At 40.5% G+C, this 23,932-nt stretch overlaps 1 protein-coding gene across 1 annotated transcript; it reads right to left on the minus strand.

Moving 5' to 3' along the window:
- Positions 1–1,124: 1,124 nt before the first annotated feature.
- IFNGR1 (interferon gamma receptor 1) lies at positions 1,125–23,444 on the minus strand. The gene is made up of 7 exons (XM_071433763.1): positions 23,269–23,444; positions 16,490–16,604; positions 15,921–16,093; positions 14,344–14,492; positions 13,496–13,667; positions 12,348–12,463; positions 1,125–6,114 (listed from the first exon to the last, which is right to left on the minus strand). The coding sequence occupies exons 1-7, from the start codon at positions 23,354–23,356 to the stop codon at positions 5,623–5,625; spliced, it is 1,305 nt and encodes a 434-aa protein (XP_071289864.1). The 5' UTR covers positions 23,357–23,444; the 3' UTR covers positions 1,125–5,622.
- Positions 23,445–23,932: the final 488 nt, after the last annotated feature.

Below are 23,932 nucleotides of genomic sequence, written 5' to 3' on the forward strand. Positions count from 1 at the left end.
CAAGGCCAGACTGATACTTGAGATGAAGCCACATGGAAGAAAGGACTGAGAAATGGCATAGATGCTCTCTACCTCCTTGCTACCACTGCCCTCTAGCCATTCAGACAAGCTTTTGCACCCTTCCTTCCTTGTTATAATTTATCTCACACTTGATCACATTTGCAGCAGGTTAGCACAGGCCTCAATTCTCCCAAACCTGGTAGCAGAAAGCACACAACAGTACATACAGTTCCTGTCTTCTGGAATAGAACTGCACATGCCCTCCACCCCTCCTGCTGTTAACTGAGCTGCTATAAACTTAGATGTGCCACAAAACATAACACAACACAGTCGTGCCCAGAAAGAAAACAAAGTGTATTTATTTTTGTTCTTTTCGCTCTCTATTTTCAGTCTGAAAGGATTGTATTTTCTTTTTTGAAAGGGCATTTTTGAAGGGATGTTGAGTCTTCGAGTTTGTTTTTCAAGTGATGTTGGCATAGAAAAAGAAGCTGTATCAGAGTCAATACTCTTACTGTTGTACTATGAACCTTGCACGGATGTGACAACTGCAGGATTAACTTTGCAGGACACATAGCAAGCTGGCAGGCAGAACCTCTTGGTTTGCCTGCTCATTGTTTGCTCTGCTTGTAATGCTTTTCCTCTTTCAAGCTGCAGCTAAACAGCAGAAATTAAAACATCACACAAATAAGACTTCTGTGATCTTTAAACTTCTAATGAACAGTAGTAAGTTCCAAGGAAGGCCAGCTTTCCTCTCTGTAGCAATCCATTCAAATGGTTTGACCATTTAATCCTTTTCCATAATTTTTAAATAGAACAGAAGGAAGCAGCCCCAGGCTGAAGCAATAGGGCTGGACTTAAGTTGCTGCAGGCTGCATCAACAGCATCAAAAGGCAAAAGAGAAACTGCAGTGCTGAGGATGATGATGGTCAGTAGGATCCAGGAACTGCTGCACACATCCACACACACAGATGGGCCACACACATCTCTGCCAAACAGTGTTTTGGTTCTCAATAAAGCTCAAGCATACACCATGTAAGTAACATGAACTGAGAGAGCTTCAAAAGCACATTTAGGCTTCAGAACAAAAGCTAACAGCCATAAAGAGGCAAGGACACACATTTTTCTTCTTAGATTTTTTTTTATTTATATATAAAAACATTTAAACTGTACACTATTTACAGGACTTTCATTACAGATTTCCGCCCAATGATGGCATCCATTTAGAGAATCTAGAAAGAGTATTAATAAACAAGAACTTCATAGTTAAGGGACTGAACTATAAAAAAACACACTAAAGGAATCTACACAGGTCACCTTTTTCTAAGATAAAAGGTGCTTTGTATTTGGTTTGTCATTTTGGTTGTGTGTTTTTGCTTTTTGGGTTTTCGGTGTTTTTAATATGTGCTGAAACTATTAATCTGAGCCAAGTACAACATCTCTTATTTACTCAACTGTTTACATGGAACCACTTCAGAGCAACTGGCTATTCCTAACCCTGAGAAAAACAGGTTTTCTCATGCAAGTTTCTTTTTCTGCAACCTTCTATGAAGGATGAAAAAAAATTAAAAGTATGTGCATCTGTTCCAGGCAACTGTCTTGTTTGCACAAATGTCAGTATATTTGACAATTTTTTTTAAACTACATTATTGACTTATGTGGAAAACCACACAAAAGCAGATTTGATGTTTCTGTGCCAGTGCACAGTACTGCCATAATATCGCATTGTTAACTGCAGATCTAGTAATAAAAATTACAATGTCCACTCAAGAACAAGAACTGAAGAAGTTCTTAGAAATGTTGGCAGGTATGAGGCCAAAGTTTTGTGAAGTTCTCTTTCATAGGGGAGTCTTACCTCATCACCCAAATCACCTTGAAGTGAGAGAAAGGGAGGAGTGTTATGCAGCCAGGACAAGAGTAAAAATCAGCTGAAAAAGTTTGAAATGGCAAAACCTTCAAAGTGTGTCATACTGGATAGCTGATAGCCCTATAAAAGGCATGAATATTAAATTATTTTCAATGTATAAATGTTAGGCACTTTCATATTCTGGAAGGTGCAATGTATGAATGTTCAGAAGCTCAAGCAAACTACTTAATCACAAGAATATTAATCAATTAAGCAAACTCAATTAGGTGAAAATGTATAGATAAATACAACCTGACAGGTTGCAAATGACATTGCTCAGATATTTGGCATTACAGAACTTGCAAAAGCAAGGCTAACTAGCTGTAGCTGAAAAGGCATTTCCATTCCCATCCCAAGAAATCCTCACATTGCAAGCTGCTGGATTGTATCCAGAAATTAGCACCATGACTTGCCCTACTCTTAGGCTTTCAATACCACTACTGGCAACTGCTAAAAACAGGACTGGTGGTAACAGAACTTACTGACCCAGAAACACATCTTGTCTCACTGTGGCCTCACATTTTGAGCTAGTCAAAGCAAGTAAAAGAATCCTGTGCTTTGTGCACCCTTAAACTTCTTTATTCCACAATTAGAAAAGCTCTAAGCTGGCCTGAGCAATTTAAACACCTAAACTATCCCTGTGCCACTAGGTAAGTATGAAGCACACAGAAGACAGATTGCAAGTATGGTTCTAGTTCAGTGGCTTCTATATTTACAGCTCAGAAATTTTGATTTTAAAGTATATTTAACCTTGTTTTATTTCAATAGCAGGTCTGTTGTATATATATGTGATATAGTACAAAGCACTCATACTGCTGTTATTGATTCTCAGCTTCTAAAATAACACCACCTTTCCAATACCTGTGACTATCTGCCATGACAAATTTTTCCCCTATGTTATATTTTTGTGTCATTTCTTATTGATCTTAACATTGATGTCCTTAATGATAGCCTAGCTCCTGGCTGGGTCCTTTTACTCACACTTGACTCCATGTGATTTGAAAGATTCAGAAGAATGTACAATGCAGTTGCATTGCAGGGGCAAGAGACAAGAACCTCTGATAGTCACTTGGTTTTAAAATGTGTCTGTCTGCATTCCTCTTCCATTGTGTCAGCAAAGGAAAATCTTCCGGAACAATGAAACACTTAGCTCACACAAAACTAAGATGCTAAGTCTTAGTTCTAACAGCATCAGGGTTTCCTGATGAACTGCTAAGAATGTAAACCTAATTTTTAAAAAAATAACATGCTTCTGACAGAATCTTGGTTTTGTGGCAGATACATCAAATCCAACAACTGCCAGAGCTAATTCCTGACCTTTTTTTTTTGACAAAACTGACAGAAGGAAAGCAAGATACCAAGTGCAAAGTTAAATACTCTGAGCAGTTGCAAAGAAAATACTCAGCAAATTGTCTGGTCAGAAACTTCTTCCCAAAAACAAGACTAACTTTACAGTTTCTAATGTTCTCTTTATCCCTTCAGAGGGAAGTTTAACTTAAGCACTTCTCTGACATTTATAAATTCCTGAGGTATTTACTGCAATTCATATTCATCAATAAACCTCCAAACTCAGAAAGAAATTACATCAACTCCCATCTCCATACAAGACACAGCTGCTCATCTACTTTGTAGACAGCCTGCTAGGAGCTTCAGTGATGAACACCATCACTACCTGGAAAGTCAGTTTAAATGAAGTTTCAAGTGCAATTAATGCTGATTTTCAAAAAGCCTTCTCGTAACACCAAAAGTGTTATTTTTCTGCACCGCTGCCATGGGGGAACCTACACACTAGTGCATCTGAACAGTAAGTCACTAAGCACTGCCTTCTAGGAACACAACCCAAAAGATGACATTGAAAAAGTTGCTAGGGGGTCTCATTATGTTTGAATATAATGCAGAAACAAATCACAGACAGCTAACAATTACTAATTGGGCTTTCCATGACATCATAATTACAAAATTCACCTGCTTGATTTGGCTTTTCCTAAAATTATCAAAACCCTGGTAACCCATCTGTTACCCTTCCTTTGAGTAGTGATGGGAAAAATAGCTATTGTCTTTAAATCTTTTGTACCATTGTGGTCAATATCTGATATAGACAAGAACAGAAGCACTCCTGAAACAGCTGTATAAACTAACTTCACCTTAAGAATACTCATGTCACTGAGAAATCTAAGGACAGGAGTGGTATGACACTGGTTTTCCTTTAAAACCACCTGCTGTAACAGGCTAACAATTCAGATCATCCTATAGAAATGTATTTTAAAACAAACTCACAATTTTGTGTAAATGGACCAATTTATACCCATAAAGTGTTCTTTTTTCCTGAACTAAACTTCATTAATAATTGCTATAAATATTTCCTACAAATAGAAAATACCTATCAAACTTTGATTGAAGGGAAATAAATGGATTGCATGGATTTCAATATAAAAAAAAATATAAAATTCTTATTCCTCAGTTTTCAAAACTACAGCTCTATGATACAAAATTCAGAAGGCTGTCAGATGAAAATAAAACTTATGAAGTACAACTTAATCACACTTTTTTTCTATTGTATTGAGACATATTTTTAGAGGGTGATTTTACGTAGTTCCTGAGTTATGTTATTGAAACAGGGGAAATGGCAGTGATTTTCATCCTGCTAGAAAACATGCTTGGAAGAAGTTCTATTCATTTCTATTTAGAGAACATATTGTTCTAAAAATTAGGATGGAAGTGTCCCAGAAGAAACCAGGCTTTTGAATTTTGAGGACATTTTCTAAAGAATTTGTGAAACCACTCTTTAGACTTTTTTTTTCTCATTGATGATCAGTCAGCTTGCTAATATATTCTGCCAGAATGCGACATGGTTATTCACCCCACTAGGCGATCCAAATGGGTGCTGCTGTACTGAAGTTAACAGCAAAGACTACAAATTCACAGAATTGTTAGAGTTGGAAAGAACCTCTGGAAATCATGCAATCCACCCCTCTGGCAAGGCAGGGTCACCTAGAACAGCTGACACAGGAATGAGTTCAGGTGGGTGTTGAATGTCCTCAGAGAGGGAGACTCCATGATCTCCTTGGGCAGCCCCTTCCAGTGCTCTGGCACCCATCCTCAATGCAAAGAAGTTCTTCCTCATGTTGAGGTGAACTTCTTGTGTTCTTAGTTTATGGCCATTACTTCTTACTTCTTTGACATGGAATCAAATTCTTAAGATACACAGGAAGAGCTTATAGACATAATCTTATTTAAAAGAAATAAGAGCACTTAATATAAAAATACTCTTCAAAAGAAGAAGATAAGCAAGAGGATACCTCCAGTAATAGTAAAAACTCCCAAATATTTCTTGCACATGTCTATCATTATCAAGTGACGTATTTCTTAAGCATTATGTTCATTGAACTAATTTTGAACAAGATTTGAAGCAGAAGTGAATAATGGTACAGCTGCTGTTTTATAGTTGATGGTATGTTTTCTATAGAGTATTGTTAAAAAACAGAGGACTATTCCAAATAGGAAGTAATGAGTTATATCATATATAAAAGCGCTTAAAAAAGTGGTTATTATGAAATTTCCCCACAATTTTATGCCATTTTCAGGTACTATTTTCAATTGTGCACCGATCAGAACAAGTACAACTTGTAGATGTTCACAATTTAACCCAGACTTTCCATAAGCTTTAGTAATGCTGTTCTTTCTGAGTTTTGGTCAAGCACTCCAGCACTTCATCCTGGCTACTCAGTTGGCCTGTAAGCATTCACAGGCTGCTCTTCACCAACATCTATCATCAGCATATCCAATGGAACATGAGGCTTGTCATAGCCAGAAAACTTGAAGCAGCTGCTTGGAACGACTGTTTGCTGTGTTTCTGTGGTAGCAATCTCTGACCCTGAAGACTTACTGGAAATATCCATTTGGCTACTGTTAGAAATGAAGTAACTCTCTTTTCCTTCGCAATTCTGTTCATCAGCATCAAAAGAGACCTCCCCTGTGCTTTCCTGCACAGTCACCTCTTCTGCTTTGGCTGGTGCCTCTGGGGAAGGGACAGAAGATTGTCCATCACAGGAACTCACAGGACTAACAGTTTGTTCTTCTGGCTCTATCTCCAGCAAGGTTACTTCACCATTCACTGGCAACTCTGAGTGGCCTGATATTACAGACATATATTTTCCCTCTGATCTTGGTCCCATTAGAGGGCCTGTGTTCAGGTTTCTCATCACACTGACCTAAATGGGGAATAAAAAAAAACAACCAACTTTGAGTTTAAAAGCTGGAAAAATATGTAAGTTGATAATAACAAATTTAACATCACTATTGCCAATTCTAAAACAAAATTGCAAAATTAAAATCTGGCACAGTCACTGGCCTATGTCCATGAGTTCAACTGTTCCAGTAACACTTGTATGCAAGATCTCAAAAATGCTTACTTTGGGCAAGCATATTTGCAAGGATCAAATCCATTTCATGTCACCCACTACATTGTGAAGTTTCCAATATAGAGGAAAACAGCAAAACAGTAAGACAATGTAATACTCTTCAGCTGGGGAAACCTTTCATACTCTATAGCTAATGAGTATAACTTACAGCGCCTGGCACCTGTCCCAGCCAGGAGGGAAGTGAACAACACACCCAGTAACTGTTTCTATGCTGAAGTCTCTCAGCTTACTTCACAGAGCCACTAAGCAGTCCCTCAATGCTGCAACAAACTTTCATGTTTCACTCTGAAATCCCTCCACAAGATGATCCTATGAATTCTTTCAATGGCCAGGCCCCAGCTTGTTTTAAACAATTACAGTATGCCTTCAGGCTGCTTAGATTCTTGAGACTTTTTTTTAATGTCTTTTCAAGAGTACATACAAATGAAAAACAAAGTAGGGTAAATTTTCAGCTATTTGATGGTGTTCCCTAAAGACAGCAGAATGCCTAGGGAGAAAGAGTTAATAGTGTCCTTTCACAAATTTTGTAATTCACTATGTATGTGAATTAAAAAAGATCAAGTATTACAGATCCGTGAATTTCTTAATGAAATACACAATCACTGTTTTTTCAGATACTTTGTAAAAAATAATTTGCCTGAAAATTCAATGTAGGCAAATTTGGAAGAAAGAGATGTGTACAGGAGAAGGAAAGATGAAGTAATATAACATTAAGAAAAATTACAAACAGACACAAAGAACCTCCCCAGTCTGTATTAGTGTAAGAACTGAGAGGGCCATCAAAACCAGGTGATCCAATCTGACTCTGCTTTTTAAGAGTCTTCTCTGATTAAAAGGTTGTGAGACTGTAGCTTTACATTCCTACCTTCAGACCATGCTGAATTCCAGAGAAACTACTTTCATCTCTCACTTCAGTCTGATTATCTTACCCCTCAGCAGCCCTGATACCTGTTGATGGTACTCTGTGGCTAAGGCTGGATCAATAAAAGCATCACAATTCAGGAAAACCAACCAGCCAAACAACACCACCACAAGTCAAGCAAACACTCCCTGAAGAGCAGTTACTGGTCATCTAAGTTAGCTTTACAAACAGTTGTGTGAACATCACTAAGGTGAGGCAATCTCCCAGGGAATCAAGGGTTGCCACTGAAAAGTGCATTCAGGTGGCTCCAGACACACTACAAGTAGCTGCCACTGAACCATCAGTGTCTCTGGATCTTCATTTTCTGTTATGGAAACAGAATACTACACAAAGAATATTCAAAGTAATATCCATGAGAATTCATGGAAACCACTCACTCATAAGAAGCAGATGCTTAAAAGTTAGTTGCAAGTAACAGATTACAATCAGTAACGGGTAGATACTGAAAATGTTAAGAACACCATAAAGGATTAATACACTTTCTGAGAATCTCTTTATACAAGTATAGTGAATATATATCCAGAATATTGGGTACTTATGCTATACAACACTGATCTTGAAGGGACCAGCATCTATAGTTTTTTGGGGTGGGAGTTAGGAAGCATCTGTCTCTGACAATCACACAGCAAGTGACAACAGAAGGTAATTCTCTGTGTAAGGTGGAATACTTGAGAATGTGAATTACAACAAAGTATTACAGAAACCATAGTCAAAAGCTGCATTTTCAGCTTTCCATCTCTCCCCACACCAGTACAGGCTAAACAGAAGTTAAAAACAAAAGCCAGTGAGTTCTTGTTTCTGTCATTTTAGGATTTTCACACAGCTCTAAAAAAATCACAATCCTAAAATGTGTTAAGGGATCACCTTGCATTCTACACAGGTCCAGCATTTCAGAGTGAGCACTGGCAATACTTTGAGACTGGGGATAAAATGCATATTCTCTGAACAAGAACATCCAAGACTTCTCAAGAAAAGAAACCCATTTTTCTCTTGACAAGTTTCTGACCATGGCAAGATAGTGCAAAGACATTCCTATTCCCATTCATGAAAGAAGGAAGCGATCAGAAGAAAAAACTCCCGTGTGTTTCCCGGTATCAAAGGTTTTTTAAAGCCACTGAGTCATAACTACAAGACAATTTAGCAACTCATGCAGTTGTTTCCAGCTTGAAAGATAAGAATCAGTTTATTACAGTAACTGAATGCTTATTACAGTAACATTCAAAAGATCTTAAGTAACAAGGGTAATTATGATACGGTTGCTATTTGAAGTAAAGTATTTACTATAGGTGAGTTAATATTTTTCTTTTATTCACATTACCTAGCAAACTGACAGCCAGTGATGGGTAACAGCAGCATTTCTTGGCATGTGCAGGTACACACATAACTTCCCGTCTCCAATAACAGGACCTGAGCTTTCAGGTCTTTTGCTGTCTCAACAGACTAGTGAGACACACTGCTGAAAGGCAGGCTCAAGGACACAGATAAATAACACATCCCAAGGAATCCATAACAGCTAAGGTAATTACTAATTCTTTCTTAACTTCTTTTTCTAATGATGTGTCCACCTATGAGTTCCAAGTAATTTTCAGGTGCACATTTAATGAAGGAGAGTTTGAGAACTCCATTTCAAATCTTATTAGGATGATGGCAAAAATCTTTGTGGTCTTTGCATGGTTCCACAAAATATGAATGCTATGTAACTTTATAAAGAGAAGACTATGTTACTGCCCCCTATAGATGCTCACAGGGAAAAAAAAAGTTTTCACAAAAGCAATGAAGCAGCTTCTGTCTTCTAACATGACAATTATTTGTGGCAAGTGTCAGTCAATATTTACAGGAACAATTAGTTTCTCCACATCAAAAATATATGTTGTATAACCAAAGAGCAAAGCCTTCTCAGAACCAGAAAAACCACTAGCAGAAAACAGAAAAGCAGGCTTAAGTAAGACTCAACTTTCACTTTTCTCTTGAGAGTAAATGTTTTCTACTCCCAAAAATATCTGCCACCATTCAAATGTAAAAGACACTGAAGAAAAAGACAGGGAAGTTAAAGCACAGAGAGATGCCCACAGCACGTCAGAAAATTATGGTCAGGTTCCTTTAAAAGTGGGTATGCCCTTATCATAAATCTTAGAACAAAAAGCTAGTACAGGAATAGCCACAGGACAAATTGCAATGACTGAAGACAATGGGTGGAAAGAGACAGCCTCCTGCAATACTTTTTATGAGATAAATAAAAGGGAGTTTTAACCACAGCTGAACTGCTGAAAGATCAGATTCCTTTGATCCAGGCAGAAGACTAACATGACATCTTGTAAAGGAATCTGTCCCATTTCACATATGCATAGTCCTGGTAGGATCCTACTGTTTAAACATCCTCATAAACATCTACACAAACATGTTTTCTGATGAAGACAATCATTCATTGCCTGTATCAAATGACAGCTGCACTGTGGAAGTAGGACCAAGACATGACTGATAAGCAATTCCTGGGAGTCACAAACAGCATAGAAAATACAGTATAAAAGCTCTGGAGCTCCAACTGGCAATGGAATTTTTTTCTTTTCTCTGACTATGTAAGACTCGCAAAGGTAGCTGCTCGATGGTTACTCTTTCTCATTTTCCCTTCTGTTGGAAAACTCCAAATTGCTGGAAGTCATTCAAATTATGTTTTAGTATCTACTTAAAGGTGCCAGGAAGGAGATCACAGAAAATTAGCAGTCCTAAGATAGGAAATCTTGCCCAGCCTTTTAACTGATGGAAGAACTCCCTAGATGTTTTATTTTCAGACAAGCTCAGGGAAGGCACAGTGATGATAACCTGTACAGAAAGAAATGCCTAGTACATATTCAAAGCTCAGTGACAGGCTCCAAGTGCCACTAAGTCTATAAAGATAATGTCATATAATTAAACTTATCATTCATATTAATTAAATTGTTTGCTCATTACTTCAAATGATTAACCATAAAATAATTATGCTTGTTATTAATTGCTCATTTTACATTCCCACAGTATTCACATCACCTATATTGAAACTACTTCTATGAGCTCTGCAACTTATATTTGTCATTAGAGTCTTCATTGGAAATGGATAGAAATACAGAATACCCTGTTTTGGAAGGAACCAACAAGAATTGGTGGCTACTTCCTGACTCCAGCCAGGGCAACCTAAGAGTTTAACCACACATCTCAGAGCATGGGCCAAATGCTTCTTGAATAGGATTTGGGCAGTGACCACTTCCCAGGGGAGCTTGTCTCACTGCCTGATCACCTAGCTAACAATATTTATAAACAGTTAAAGGCTTTATTCAGCTCCTTAGCAATAAAATATGATGTAGCATGTGAACCATACTGTGGTAGTGGAACCTAGGAACCACAATGTAACATCTACCCCAGTAAAATGAGAATATGGGCACACACAAGTTTCTACAAGATGAGCTCAAGTGTGAAGTTGGACCATGCATCAGGAGGCTCACAGGTGTTAAGGAGCACACATTCTATTTGTGATATTCTGCTTCCTAATCCTTTAAATCAGGTATCACAGTGCTACTGAAAACCCAAAATAAGTATGGATCCATTGAGTACAGCACTGTAATCCTGCATGAGCCATCTTTTGCTCATGAATGGTCTTCACAGAAATTACTGTTGCATGTACATAGGACACAAAAGTTACATATTCAGAGAAGTACACAGAGAAGTGGTGTGAACGTGGCAAAAAAGTCTCCAATGTCTGCTTTGATATTGGGGCCTAGCTGGAGATGTCAGAGAGGTTTCTCTCATCTGATTTTTTAAAGCCTACAGTGTGAATGGCTACCTCCAAACTAGTCCCCTGGCTTCATCACAGTCAGTGGAAACAGGAATTTTAGAAAGCATTTTGTCTGACCAGAAGTGCATATAATTTCATAACAAGATGAATCATCTTGTGCTGCACAAGCTGGTGGACTAGATCACTGCTTTACTACAAAGGAACCACCTCTGGCTTGGCATCTCCATTTAGTCAGAGCAATCTCGCCTCCTGATATTCTATTCTAAAGAACACAAATTCCAGAGGAATCTTGGGCATTCACTATGGAGAGGTCATTTTAAAGGGTTTTGAAACTGAACACCAGACAATGGAATTGAAGATTATTGTCTACTCTCTATAAATGAGACTTCCTCCATCCATTGAGAAGATACCCTTGCTGTGATTTCTGTTTACTACTGCCTCAGGTAGCAGCTCTTTGACGTTGTGGTAGTTCATGTTGTGACTAACACGACACCAGGAGAACATTACAACAGTAGTTCTTACATACTCCACTCTGGCCTGACATGAAACCAAGGAGTGCTGCTGCTCTTTAAGGAACATCCACTCTCTTTCCTAAGGATGGCTACGAGAAGTTTTTTAAATAGAGCAGCTGTTGACTTTTCCCTGTGACTGCTCAGCATGAGAACAGACTTCCCCATGTCCTTCTCCCTTCCTACAGAACTATTACTCGCTCCCCTTACCCTGCACATTGCTAAGAATACTGTAGCAATTAGGAGAATTGCCAACACTACCGTTTAATGAAGGAATCTCACAGCTCCTATGAGAAGGACAAACGGAAATGGGCACAAACTGAAGCACACAGAATTTTTTCTGAATGTAAGAAAAACTGTGAGGGTGGTTTAACATTGGAATAGATTTCCCACAGTTGCTGTGGAGTCCCCTTTCTTGCAGGTATTCAAAAGCCATCTGGATATGCTCATGGCTAACTTGCTGTTGCGCTTGAGCAAAAGGCTCTGGGTAGATGACCTCAAAAAGTATCTTCTCACGTCAGTGATTCTGTGGCTTTGTGTCTCTGCTACTAGAGTGAACACAAAACTGCCCAGGTATGCACACATGGAGTTTTTAAGAACCAAGTTCTGAAACTAGACCAACCACTGCTACTTCAGTTAAAGACAGACTGAAGTCTAGCCCTAAAAAACTAAGAGGCATCTGGTCACAAAGGCTATCAGAATATTAGACTGGCATAAATTTTAAATAAATAAATTTATCTATGAGACCATGGTAAAAAAGCAAAAAAAAACCCAACAGAAGAAACCCAAGAGATTGGCATAAACGTACAGTAGTTACAGAACTTACCAAAGACTTAGGCAGCTGTATGTTGTTTTTCCTTAGTTTCTTGCAGCCACAATATACTGTTGGTATTACCGTCAAGATCCCAATAACAACACACAGAATGACGATATCATGTGAACCTAAGAAGTTAAAGCAAAATCTACTAAGAATTTTGGAAAAACAAGCCCCTGCTGTATTATTTAGAATAACTTCAGAAATTTTAATAGCTCAGAATGCTTAGCTGTAATGTGTGAATTTTTCAATCTACTATCTTTTTTCACTCAGAAAGACTTAATCCATAAGACTTTTATGGAGCAAATAAAAATTAGAATCATAGAAGCTTTTCAGTTTATATAAACATAATCACATTTTTATAGAAATAAAGGAATTTTGCAATTAATTTTTTGTTCCTTAGAGATGACAGATGGAGATAATGAGATTTGTACACCTTCTATGCGATAGCATATTAACTGACATAACTACACAGTTTATGTACAATAAAAGTAAAACATTTTATCTTCCAAAACACAGAATTGTTAATGACTACAGTAGGACTCCACTATCCTGACTCTCCTTAATGCCCTCCCTCATCCAGCTGCTCCTGTGTGTTCAAGAAAACTGCTTCTATCTATTTTATCTCTTTGCTGAAATTACAGGCCATGATGAAGTACAACCAAAATGCTTGTAAGATGTTTAGAGATAAAAATTTGGGTCACTATTTGCCTTTTGTTCTCTTTAATTAAGAAAAAGACAGTAATATCTTAATTTCATGACCATAAGTTTATAGTTGCTTCCAGTTAAAAGTATATATGCATTACCCTCAGTGATGAGGCTGAGCAAAAAGCCAGCTGCTAGAACAGACAATGCCTATGAAAACCATAGAGCTCAGTGAATGATCCATTTGTGAATTTTTCACTACACCAGTGTTCATGTGCAATAGAAGTAGGTTTTGTAATATCAACACAGGAAAAACCCTCAAAAAATTCAGGGTTACTTGAAAATAATACATGATTTGTAAAGGGCAGAACTGTCAAAGTGCATTTGGAAAAGATTCACTAAGCTTTCCCTATTTTTTCTGTTCTCCCAAAGGCACCCCAAGCATCAAATACTTGCTGGATCAGATCTGTCTTCAGATTCAGTATGTTCTTAATATAGCATTTGAATCCTCTTACTCAATGTCTGCCTGAGAGCAACAGGAGTGCAAATTTCCTCTGATGGAGTGCCAAACATCAGAGAATCAAAAATTGCTATTGCTGAAACACAGTAAGTGGAACTTTGAGGAAGGATTGGGATTTTGAGGCTACACTTATGCATTGTACAGTTGTCGTCTTCAAGCTCTTCAGTCTGAAAAAAAAATGGAAGACATGTTATATCATTTGACTCACTAGAACAATGTTACAGCACCTTCCACTACTTCCAAAAATGTTACAACACTATTAGATGTGTTTCCCACATCACTCATATACCTTGCAAAAGCTGTGTGACCAGTACTGACTACCTTAAGATGTTATATTTGATCAGAGCATAGTATTTTCCAGCTAAAATTTCTGCTGTTTATAGTAGAAATTCACATTTATAAAACTTGCACTTGGATGCATATGAAAAGCTAAGTGTAAGTAAACACACCTGTCATAATTTTCCTTGCCTTCACCCTCCATGATTGCTAAATAAGCTGGTATAAATACCTTGAAAGGCAATTTTCTTAAGTGAAATGTCTCTTTAGACTAATGAGAGGGGCACAAGTTAAGTTACTAATATTTGCATGTATGCAGAAACAGCAGCATGTGATCCAGTAAGACTAATCTTGTGTACAGTTAATGCAATAATCTAATTTTTGTTGTAAGCACTCATTTGGACAACTAAAATACAGACTTTTCACTCATATATCTCACTGTAATGGGCTCAACATTTTAGGTGTTCAACTACCTATTAGTTCCATGTGCCATAGGTGTAAATCCCTTGTATAGGCATTTAAGGTAAACAAGTGTTTTGAATTTTAACTTTTATTTCTGGAACCTACCTTATTTTTACTATTCCTAACAGTCACCGAGTAGGCAAGAGATGAATAAATGTCTTCAATACAAGAAAGAGGGAATACAGGATGGTGAATATCAACCATGATTTCATCACCATGTCTTGAGATATTCAGTTTTGGTGGTCCTATTTTTCCTGCAACACATTGCACCATTGCTATTAGGCCAAAACTTTTAACATAAAATACAATATTTATTGCTAGCTTTCCAAAATTCATCAGAAATTTGAAAAGAATTACATCTTTATTTCCAGGCTGTGAATATTGCAGAGCTGTGGTAAGACCTCTCTGTTGCTTAGAAGTAATGGAGGCATTTGGATACATTAACTAAGCAGCTTCTAAAATGGAAACAGATTGTCCATGATGAATTTCACTGTTAAGCTATTTCACTTTCCTACACACATAAGATCATAAAAATTCAGCTGACAACAGAAAAAACTTACAGCAATTAAACATATACATGAATGAGAACCAAACACAAGATCCTGCTGACTAGATCCCACCATAAATCACCTCAATTAAAAACAATACTGCACTGAAACAAAGGCTATATGAAAAGCTAAACAAATCTCACCATGAGCATCCAAAGTTTCCAAACTTTGGATTTCCCATGGCAATGGCCTATGTGAATTTTTTGTGTCTAACAGTCTGACTGAACACAAGTTTCTTGTTCAATGGGAAAAGGATTTTGTCTCTTTTCTCCATACACGGCTACCAATTTTCTGGAAACTGTCACACTGAGCATTACTACCATGACTTTGTGTCACTTTTGTGTCCTTTTGTCAAACTATAGAAACCAGCCACTATTTCAAGTAATAGGACTCTTGAGTGCGAACGGAATCATAGCAGAAAGCAAAGAGGGACTCCACTCCTTCAGCTCCAGCAATGCAGAAATCCAGCTCTAGTTAAAGCATAGCCCAAGTCAGATAGAATCTCATGGGCCAGCTTCTCCCTGGAAGCTGTATGTTGGGAACAGAGCAAGCATGGTAAGAAGTCTCTCGGTCCTTCCTGACTCTGTTGCATTTCCTTTGCACGGCACATGCAATGCCAGGGCCTGCGACACTGGACTGTAGACACAAAATTTACTTTTACAGTACTGATGTTAAAGTCTGATTTTTTTCCAAAGCAGCCTGAAGGATTTATATGACAAATTAGTAACTTAGTTATCCAGTTACAGCTTTTAGTATTACCTAGACACCTGAAGCTACCAGAACATGGCATTCTAGTGTCAAGCAATAAATTGCTACTTCAGTGATGCCTAAAGGTCCATGTTGTCTGGTGACAGTTTCCTACCCTAAACTGGTGTCTGGACCATGGGAAGGATTCAGAGTGTAGCATTAGCATCATCTTCTTGCCTTTAGACATTTTGAAACCTACTCAGACACTCAGTAAGAGCTAGCAAGCACCATGAAGTTCCTACTAAGCAATCATCATGCTTCCTTTCATCCTGAACTCCTGGCTTTAAGATATTCCCAAATGCAATGCAGTAACAGAGCAAAAGGAATAATTACTAACTCTCTAAATTTTTGGAAAAAATTACAAGGTTTAGTTTAGATACAACTTACCATGCCTTTGCAAAATAAACTCATTTGCCTCAACATATTCAGACTGTTGTGACCCAACAACAGCTTTAACTTTAAGCCAATGAGATGAATAAGGGTCACATATTTCCTCTGAGACATCACAAAAATGAGCTGAAGTGTTCACACAGGTTGAGACCTCCTTATATTCACCTAAACTGTAAAACAGATCAAGTGATAATTAATACAATTTCAACAATTCTGTAAAATACACTGCCTGTAACAAAAAACTGTGAGGGTGGCCAGGACCTGTGAGGGCACAAATTGCCCAGGGAGGTTGTGGAGTCTCCTCCCTAGGGATATTCAAAAGCCAACTGGACATAATCATGGATGACCTGCTCAAGCAAGGGCTTTGGACCAGATGACCTCCAGAGATGCCTGCCAATCTCAACCATTCTATAACTTGAGAAATTTTGCCCTAATTTACACTTGAGCAACCTTCACCCTACATGACTTCAACACATAGAAACAAGAGAATTTACCATGGACTGACTACTTTTATGTGCTTCTAGAGAACATCAGGTATAGGAAATAATGAAATGGTAAGAACTTACTTGTAAGGCTTGATTTCCACAATAAAATGAGGAGTTTCAGAAATAGATGGGTACTGCCATTGCAAAACTGTTTTGAAATTTTCAGATGTTACTACAAGCCCCGTTGGTGAAGGCACTAGAATGAAGAGAACAATTGCACTTTGATAAACAGACCTTTGCAAACACAAGAATAGCCAAATGTACTTCTAAATTATTTGGAAAAAGCAACATGCTAGATATAAATCTCACAAATACTTCCCCCAAATGAGCTCGTCTGTCAGCAGTAAAAACACCTATGAGCCCTGCAGCTAATTTATTACTCACCTCTCCTGCACAGACAGCTTTTGTCCTCTTTGCAACATCAGATAACCCATGCCCACTGAAAGCAAGTCCCTCAGACAGCCTGTATCAGGTCCATAAGCAGTGATGATTATACCCCTATGTTGGTCTTTTACAAATATAACAGCAAGACAGGTTCTAAGACTTTACTCAAGTTAGAGATTAGCCCAGTTCCTGGAGATTTCTCTTGCTGTTCAGAAATTGAATTGGAATGGACGGGCTGGGAGATGGTACCAGAGCTAGAGTATCAAGGCAAAAATATAACAGGCCTCCTAGGGTAAGCCTGGATTCCCTATGAATTTCTAACAGTGATACTTCTACCACTCCAGCAGTCTCTTCAGTAAGCTGTGATGCCCAAAATAAACTACAAACATTTGTAAGGAATTTGAACACTGAAGCTGTAACGTAGTTCCATTTGAAGGAACGCACTTGAATTATACTTAGCAAACAACATCAGAGGCAATGTAGTAAAGCAATCCAAAAATAAAAAGCAACACTGACAGTTTCCCATGTGAAGCAAGTGTCTGTTTCAAGCAGCAACCTCAAGAGGGCTATCAAGGGAGTAGCTGCAGGGGAAGGAATATTACAGGATCCTGTAAATGTTGAAGGCTGCCACATGACACTCAGGAAGAGAAGAGAAATTAAGATCACTCAACTGAATTTAACTGTTGCAACTCAGCTTCTGAATGTCTGGTTTGGCACCCCTAGTATTCTCAATGTGGCTTTTACAAAATGCTGAGGGAACTCAGCATTTTAGACCTGCTCTTGTTCACAAAGCAAGAATTACAACTTCACTCTGTGATATATATTTAGGGAAAGTAAACAATTTTCACATCCTGAGAACAAGACCACAAATATAACACATTACTGAAAGTGATACGTAGAGGCTGAGATATGCTATTGACAACCACAAAGGTTTGATTTAATACAGGTCATTCTGCAAGCAATACTGTGGTTTGTTTTAATAAGAGTGGTATTTCAGCTTTTGGAAGAAGAGGAACATAATCATCAAATTCACAACCACAAGGAAAAAAAAGGTGACAAGTTGACAGAAGAGGTGTCAAGCACACAGACAGGCGAAAGCACATAAACGTTACCTCAAATATGCACTTTTAAGCCAGTGTAGCTAGCCTTACAAAATTTAAATTTTACTATACTTGCACTATTACACAAAATAAACTGCTTAACATAAGGAGTTGACCCCAGAGCACTGAAGGAGGTAGCAAATGTTACAGTAGGACCCTTCCATGATCTGCCTAAGGCTTGGGGAGGTCCATGGTGACTAGCAGCTAGCAATGCACTGCCTAAAGCAAAACTTAATTCAATGAACTGGACCTTTCAAAGATGTAAAAATGAGACAGCCTTCAAAGCCTGATACTTGCATCTTGTGCAAGACTGAAATTCCTTCCCTCATTCTGGCATTACTGTATACAAAGAGGGATTTGTCACCACTGCTTACACAAGCAGAACACAGCTGAAGTGCAATAATGCACATAACAAAACAGGGCCTGATGAAACCACAACACAGAGTTTATGGTACAGCTATCTGAGACAACAGCAGCCCTAACAGCCATAAAAGTTCATTCAAGTCATATGTGACTTTTAAACATCATTTACGCACTGCAATACAGACTGAAATCACAAACTGAAAGCTTGAAAAGACAAACTGTGGAAAAAATAACAAGTAAAAGTGTCTTTTCAAAGTTTGCTCCTTTTTTAGATTTCCATTAGAAACAAACAAATCTTTATATTCCCGAAGTGACACATCATAGGCTTATAAGCCACTTTAACAGGCCAAGAAGGACAACTTGAACTTTGAACTTTGCCACAGTCATGGTTAACTCATCATTTAGACAGACAGCTGCAATAGCACCCAGTCAGTCCCTTCTGGGCCCATGACTGGGAGAAGCGTGCCTTCCTTGTGCCAGCCCTGTACTCTACCTACAGTTGAGTGTCAGCTCACAGATTCACAGAATATTCTGAGTTGGAAGGGACCCACAAGGACCACTGAATCCAAGTCTTATGTAAGTGGCCCATAGGGGCCCTGAGCTCACATATCCACTTAAACTGCAGCCAGAAAGGGTAGGAGCTCTGATGACTTCACAAATGCAAAAATGTCACTCTCCATAGCTTTTGCCACCCATGAAAATGAAGAAAAAGGAAAAAAGATCAGATACATTTGCATTACCTTTGAATGCTTCTGCAGTACTCTGCAGCCATATGCATTATAAAAAAACCCAAACAGAAAAAAAGGTGGCAAAAAGGCAACCAATACTCTGAAAGATGGATTCAGAAGGCAGCAGTCTGCATTTCCTTTTTTTTTTTTTTGTACTCAACTTGGGATTCAAAGGGTTTGAGATAACAGACTTGACTGGGGTGTACTAGACTGAATTTACAACTGTTAAGTGTTGTTTAGCTCCTGTGGCTTGCCCTGAGGCTTGCTTTCCTGACTGTATATTCCTTTCCAGACTGTATATTCGAGCCCAGTGCTCCTTGCTCTCACTGCTTGCAGTACCGCTTATCACCTCCCAGTAGTGTGTCTGGGAACATCCCAGTAACACCCATGGTGATACACATGGGCTGGCAAGTGGCCAGAGTATTGCTGCTTTCTTCGTTTTATCACACCCAGTACATAAAGTGGGGGGAAGAAGGAGGAAGCATGGGACATTTGGAGAGATGGTGTTTGTCTTCCCAAGTAACCCTTACCTGTGATGGGGCCCTGCTCTCCTGGAGATGCTGAGCACCTGCCTGCCCATGGGAAGCAGTGGATGAATTCCTTGCTTTGCTTATGTGCACAGCTTTTGCTTTCCCTAATTAACTGTCTTTATATCAATCCATGAGTTCTTCAGCTTCTACCCTTCTGATTCTCTCCCCAGTCCTGCTGGTAATAGAGCAAACAAGCAGCTACCTAGGGTTTGGTTAAACCTTGACAAAACGGTCCTCCTAATTATTTATATCCTCACTTCAATCTGTTCTAAATAAAAAAAAAAAAAAATGGCCTACACTAAAAGCAGAGTCCAGCCATCTGGAGGCTAGAGGAGAGTTAGGAGCACTGCCCAGCACTACAGCACCAAAACTGAGCAGGAAGAGGTCAGTGCTCACCACAAGATGCAGGAGCACCAAGCAGGTGCCTTGGGGAGGAACGGGAAATGTCTGTCAGAGCAGTGGTTCTGCCTTCTGCCACGCTCCCCTTCAAGGCAGCACACCTGGGTTAGCATGGCCCCCTCTCTGTGCCCTTCTGCCAGGCCAGGCACTAAACAGGTCCTGCTCCTAACAGACTGCTGGAGGGAACCTGCCTGTTGGCTGTGCTTGGTTGGGAGCCTGGGAGACTGGCAAGCACCCAGGAGCAAGGTAATGAAGAAATTTTGTACCTGCTAGCTGACTCTGGCTTTCTTTTAAGAGGCAGCAGCCACGAGGTGTATGTGAAAATGCTTGCATGTGCTTGCCTTGGCCAACTTTCATTTATTCCTCCAAAAGAAACCCAGGACATGCATTCCTCTTGTAATGCCACTCCCATACCTGGATGGTACTTCCTTAAAAACTTTACTGAAAACAAGCTTAAATTAATGCTTGTAAAACAATTTATGCAGAAGGTTCTACCAGAAGTTCTTGAAAGACCTCAAAACCACAAAGGAATTGGTTTACAAATTAAATGAGTACCATGACCCGTAAAATTGAAAGCTAATGATTTTTTAACTATTTAGTGGAATGAACTTAAGTATCGTGGATAAACATTATACACAGTAGATGGAGCATTTTTACAGCTTCTATTTACAACAGAATTTTATTTTCTAAGGACTCAGAGGTTTGACATTGTTCTATGGAGTTTTTAAAATCATTGTTTATGATAAAAATCTCCACAAGGTTGTAAGCTGTATTAAGAGGAGAGGCAGACTGAGATCACCATCTTGAGAAAAACCACAGCAAGTTGCACAAGATGGACACTTAAAAAACCACATATAATAATACAAGCTAAATATTGTTTTATCTATTTTTTGAGTGTCCATCCCTTTTGCTATAGCTGTAAAGTGTTGTATTAGATGACATCTAAAAACAGCACTTTCTACCATCTAATTTGCTTTTGTTTACAGCTTGACAGTAAATTGCTATGAATGTCAGTAATCTGAATCATAAAGAACAACTCAAGGCCACCAAGCTGACAACAGGAAGTCAGCTACCTGAATGAACTACACACATCCTTGGAAATGCGGCTTACAATGTGCAGGAAACACCTGAACTGCCGCCACAGCCTCTAAATCTTCTTCACCTTGACATGGACCTTGTTTTCCATGATACTAAAATGCAGACTGAGAGTTCCCATCAACAAGTGCCCAGCTCCACCGTGGAGTCAGAGGCCTATCAATGCAGGCATGTTGGGCACCCAGCTGCAGGAAATGCAGATGTTCCAACTGCTGCTGGGTTATCTGGCTTTGTTCCTTTTCTAAGGAAAACAGTGTCCTACAATGGAAGATGAAGATGACCGAACATTTACTCATTACACACTCAGCCTTAATATATGTATTACACTACTGGCACTTTGAAAGCCCTGTAAGATTTAAGGGAAAAAAAAATAATCATACAACTGTTGCCACGAAGTTCTGGGCTCCTCAGTACAAGAGACGTGGAGCTCGTGGAGCAGGTCCAGCAGAGAGCTACAAAACTGATCAAGGAATTGGGGCACCTCCATTATGAGGAAAGGCTGAAGGAGCTGGGCCTGTTTCATTAAGAGATGAACAAGAGGGGACTTCATCAATAACTACAAGTATCTGAAGGAGGAGTAAAAGGAGAGGGTGTCTCACTGGTGCCAAGCAACAGAACAAGAGGCAATGGGCAGAAACTAATGCACAGAAAGCTCCACCTGAATATGAGGAAGAACTTCCTTACTATGTGAGTGACCAAGCACTGGAACAGATTGCCCAGAAAGGCTGTGGAGTCTCCCTCACTGGAAATACTCAAGAGGGAGATGCTATCCTGGATGCTATCCTATGCCATGTGCCCTAGGATGACCATGATTGAGGAAAAGGCTCGACCACATGACCACTGTGCTCACTTCCAACCTGACCCATTCTGCTATTCTATATGTGACAGCATCATAAACACAGTTCAGACTTCCCTTTCCACCTTAATTCTTCCCCTGTAGTTCAGCACATCTGCTTGCATCAATATTATAACAAAGTAAGTTATTAGTCATTACAAATAAAACCATGCTACATCATAGCACTACTCTCTGTGTTTACAGAGATAACTGTTGTGCTGGACTAGGCTGGATTATAGCAGGTTTGTTTGACTAGTGATTTACTGGTATTGTGCTTTTTACCCTAAAAATGCTTAATACAATGTAGAAGTGGCATATTTTACTAGCAATTAAAGCATGCCCTTACAAAGAGACTAAGTCAGAGCAAACAAGACAATATTTAACATATCGAGCTATCTTACTGATCCAATGGGGGAAAAAGATAGTGTACCTGAAAAGTTCACCAGTCATAATCAGACACAAAATCAAATGAACTGGATATTCAAAATGCAAACTATTAAGGGACAATAATGCAGGCAGATTACTGTTTCTAGCACCACCAGTCCATATCAGACAAAGCTAAGCATGCTCAGGGGCAACCAAGTTCAGTCACTTCACCTGGGCATGGATCTGAACTCCAAGAAATCTCCATTTGCAGAATCCAAGGAGCCTGGGCACACAGCCAGCTCTCAGCAGCCTCAATAAAAACTAAATGCATGTTCCCTTTTGACTATTAAACAGGAACCTCTGTTTTTAATGAACTTTAACAGTTTAAAATGAAACTAGTAAGCCTATTTTTTTCGTAATTTACTTGCTGTGCAAACAGAGAGAACGCTGCTCTCCGCTGGCAAGCCACTCCTCCCAGGAGTGCTTGGCCAAAATGTGCGTGTCCCAGGCCACGATCCCGATACCTTCTTTACACTCCCCAGTCCTGTGCTCCCCATTTTCGACCCGAATTTCCCAGTTTCTCTACTCCCTTGGAAATACGAAGCTATAAAATACAGCGGAGCAGGCCTGTCCGACGCACACGCCGCTCCAGCTTTGCGAGCCAAAATGCGCGAACAGCCGAAACAAGGCTGATGTCACCAGCGCGCCGCCGCCGCGCCGCCAGACGGCCTCTGGGGCCAGGCTGAACCGCGCACCCACAGAGCTCGGCCGGGCCCCTCGGCAGGAGCACGGCACAGCCCCGGGCAGCGGGGGCTCCTCCCGCCGCCGCCCGGCCGCTCGCGCTGCCCCGACGGCTCCCTGCGCCCGCAGCGGCCGGATGCAGCGACGCGGGGCCGGCGGCTCCACCGGCGGCGCTCGGTCACGGAGGGTTCCGGGGCAGGAGGGCGCGGCACGGCCGGGACCGGTGCCGGTGCCACCGCCCCGCAGGTGACCCGTGCTGCCTATCAGCCGGTCGGCCTGCCCGGGCCGCCCCATCCACCCGTCCCGCCCCGCCCGTTACCTGCGGGCGGTTGCTCCCCTTGGGAAGCCGCGCTCCGGCGGGGCGCCAGCAGCGCCGCCACAGCCAGGAGGGACAGCGGCACCCGCATGGCGCCCGGCGGGGACCGAGCGGAGGCCACCGCCCCGCACACAGAGCCCCGCAGCGCTCCCACGCCTGCCCCCGCCCCGCTCCGCTGCGGCGCCTGCGCCGGGCAGGAAGGGGCGGGATGCCCGGCAGTGATAGTGCGGGGGCGGGTGGCGGCCCGGAGGTCACAGCCGGGCAGCGCCCGGGGGGCGCCGGGGGAAGGGGAGGAGGGGGAGCCGCGGGGAGCCACGGAAGCGTGGGTTGGCGGCTGCGGCGGCCCCGGCTCCGGCCCCAGCAATGAGGAGGATGTTGCGCTCCGAGATGCCCTTGCTGGCTTTGACAATGCTCTGTTTGGAGTGCTGCTGCTGGGCCATACCTGCCAGCCCCAGCCGCCTGGAAAGCACCGTCCAGCTCGACGTGTTGTGACTTGTGCTCGTTCCCCATTTCTTAAAAAACGAGGTGTTCACTCTGTGGAGTGTTCCAGAAACAGCACACTGAGCTCATACACGTAGAGGAATCCTAACTTACACTGGCAGGCTTTATTCTTTCTTGGAAATAACCTAAATGTATGTGCAAAAAATTGAAGTTTGCTGAGCGAGAT

This window comes from Agelaius tricolor, unplaced genomic scaffold (genome assembly GCF_023055355.1).
Source record: "Agelaius tricolor isolate 1412-34295 unplaced genomic scaffold, bAgeTri1.0.p SCAF_1, whole genome shotgun sequence".
Lineage (NCBI taxonomy): Eukaryota > Metazoa > Chordata > Aves > Passeriformes > Icteridae > Agelaius > Agelaius tricolor.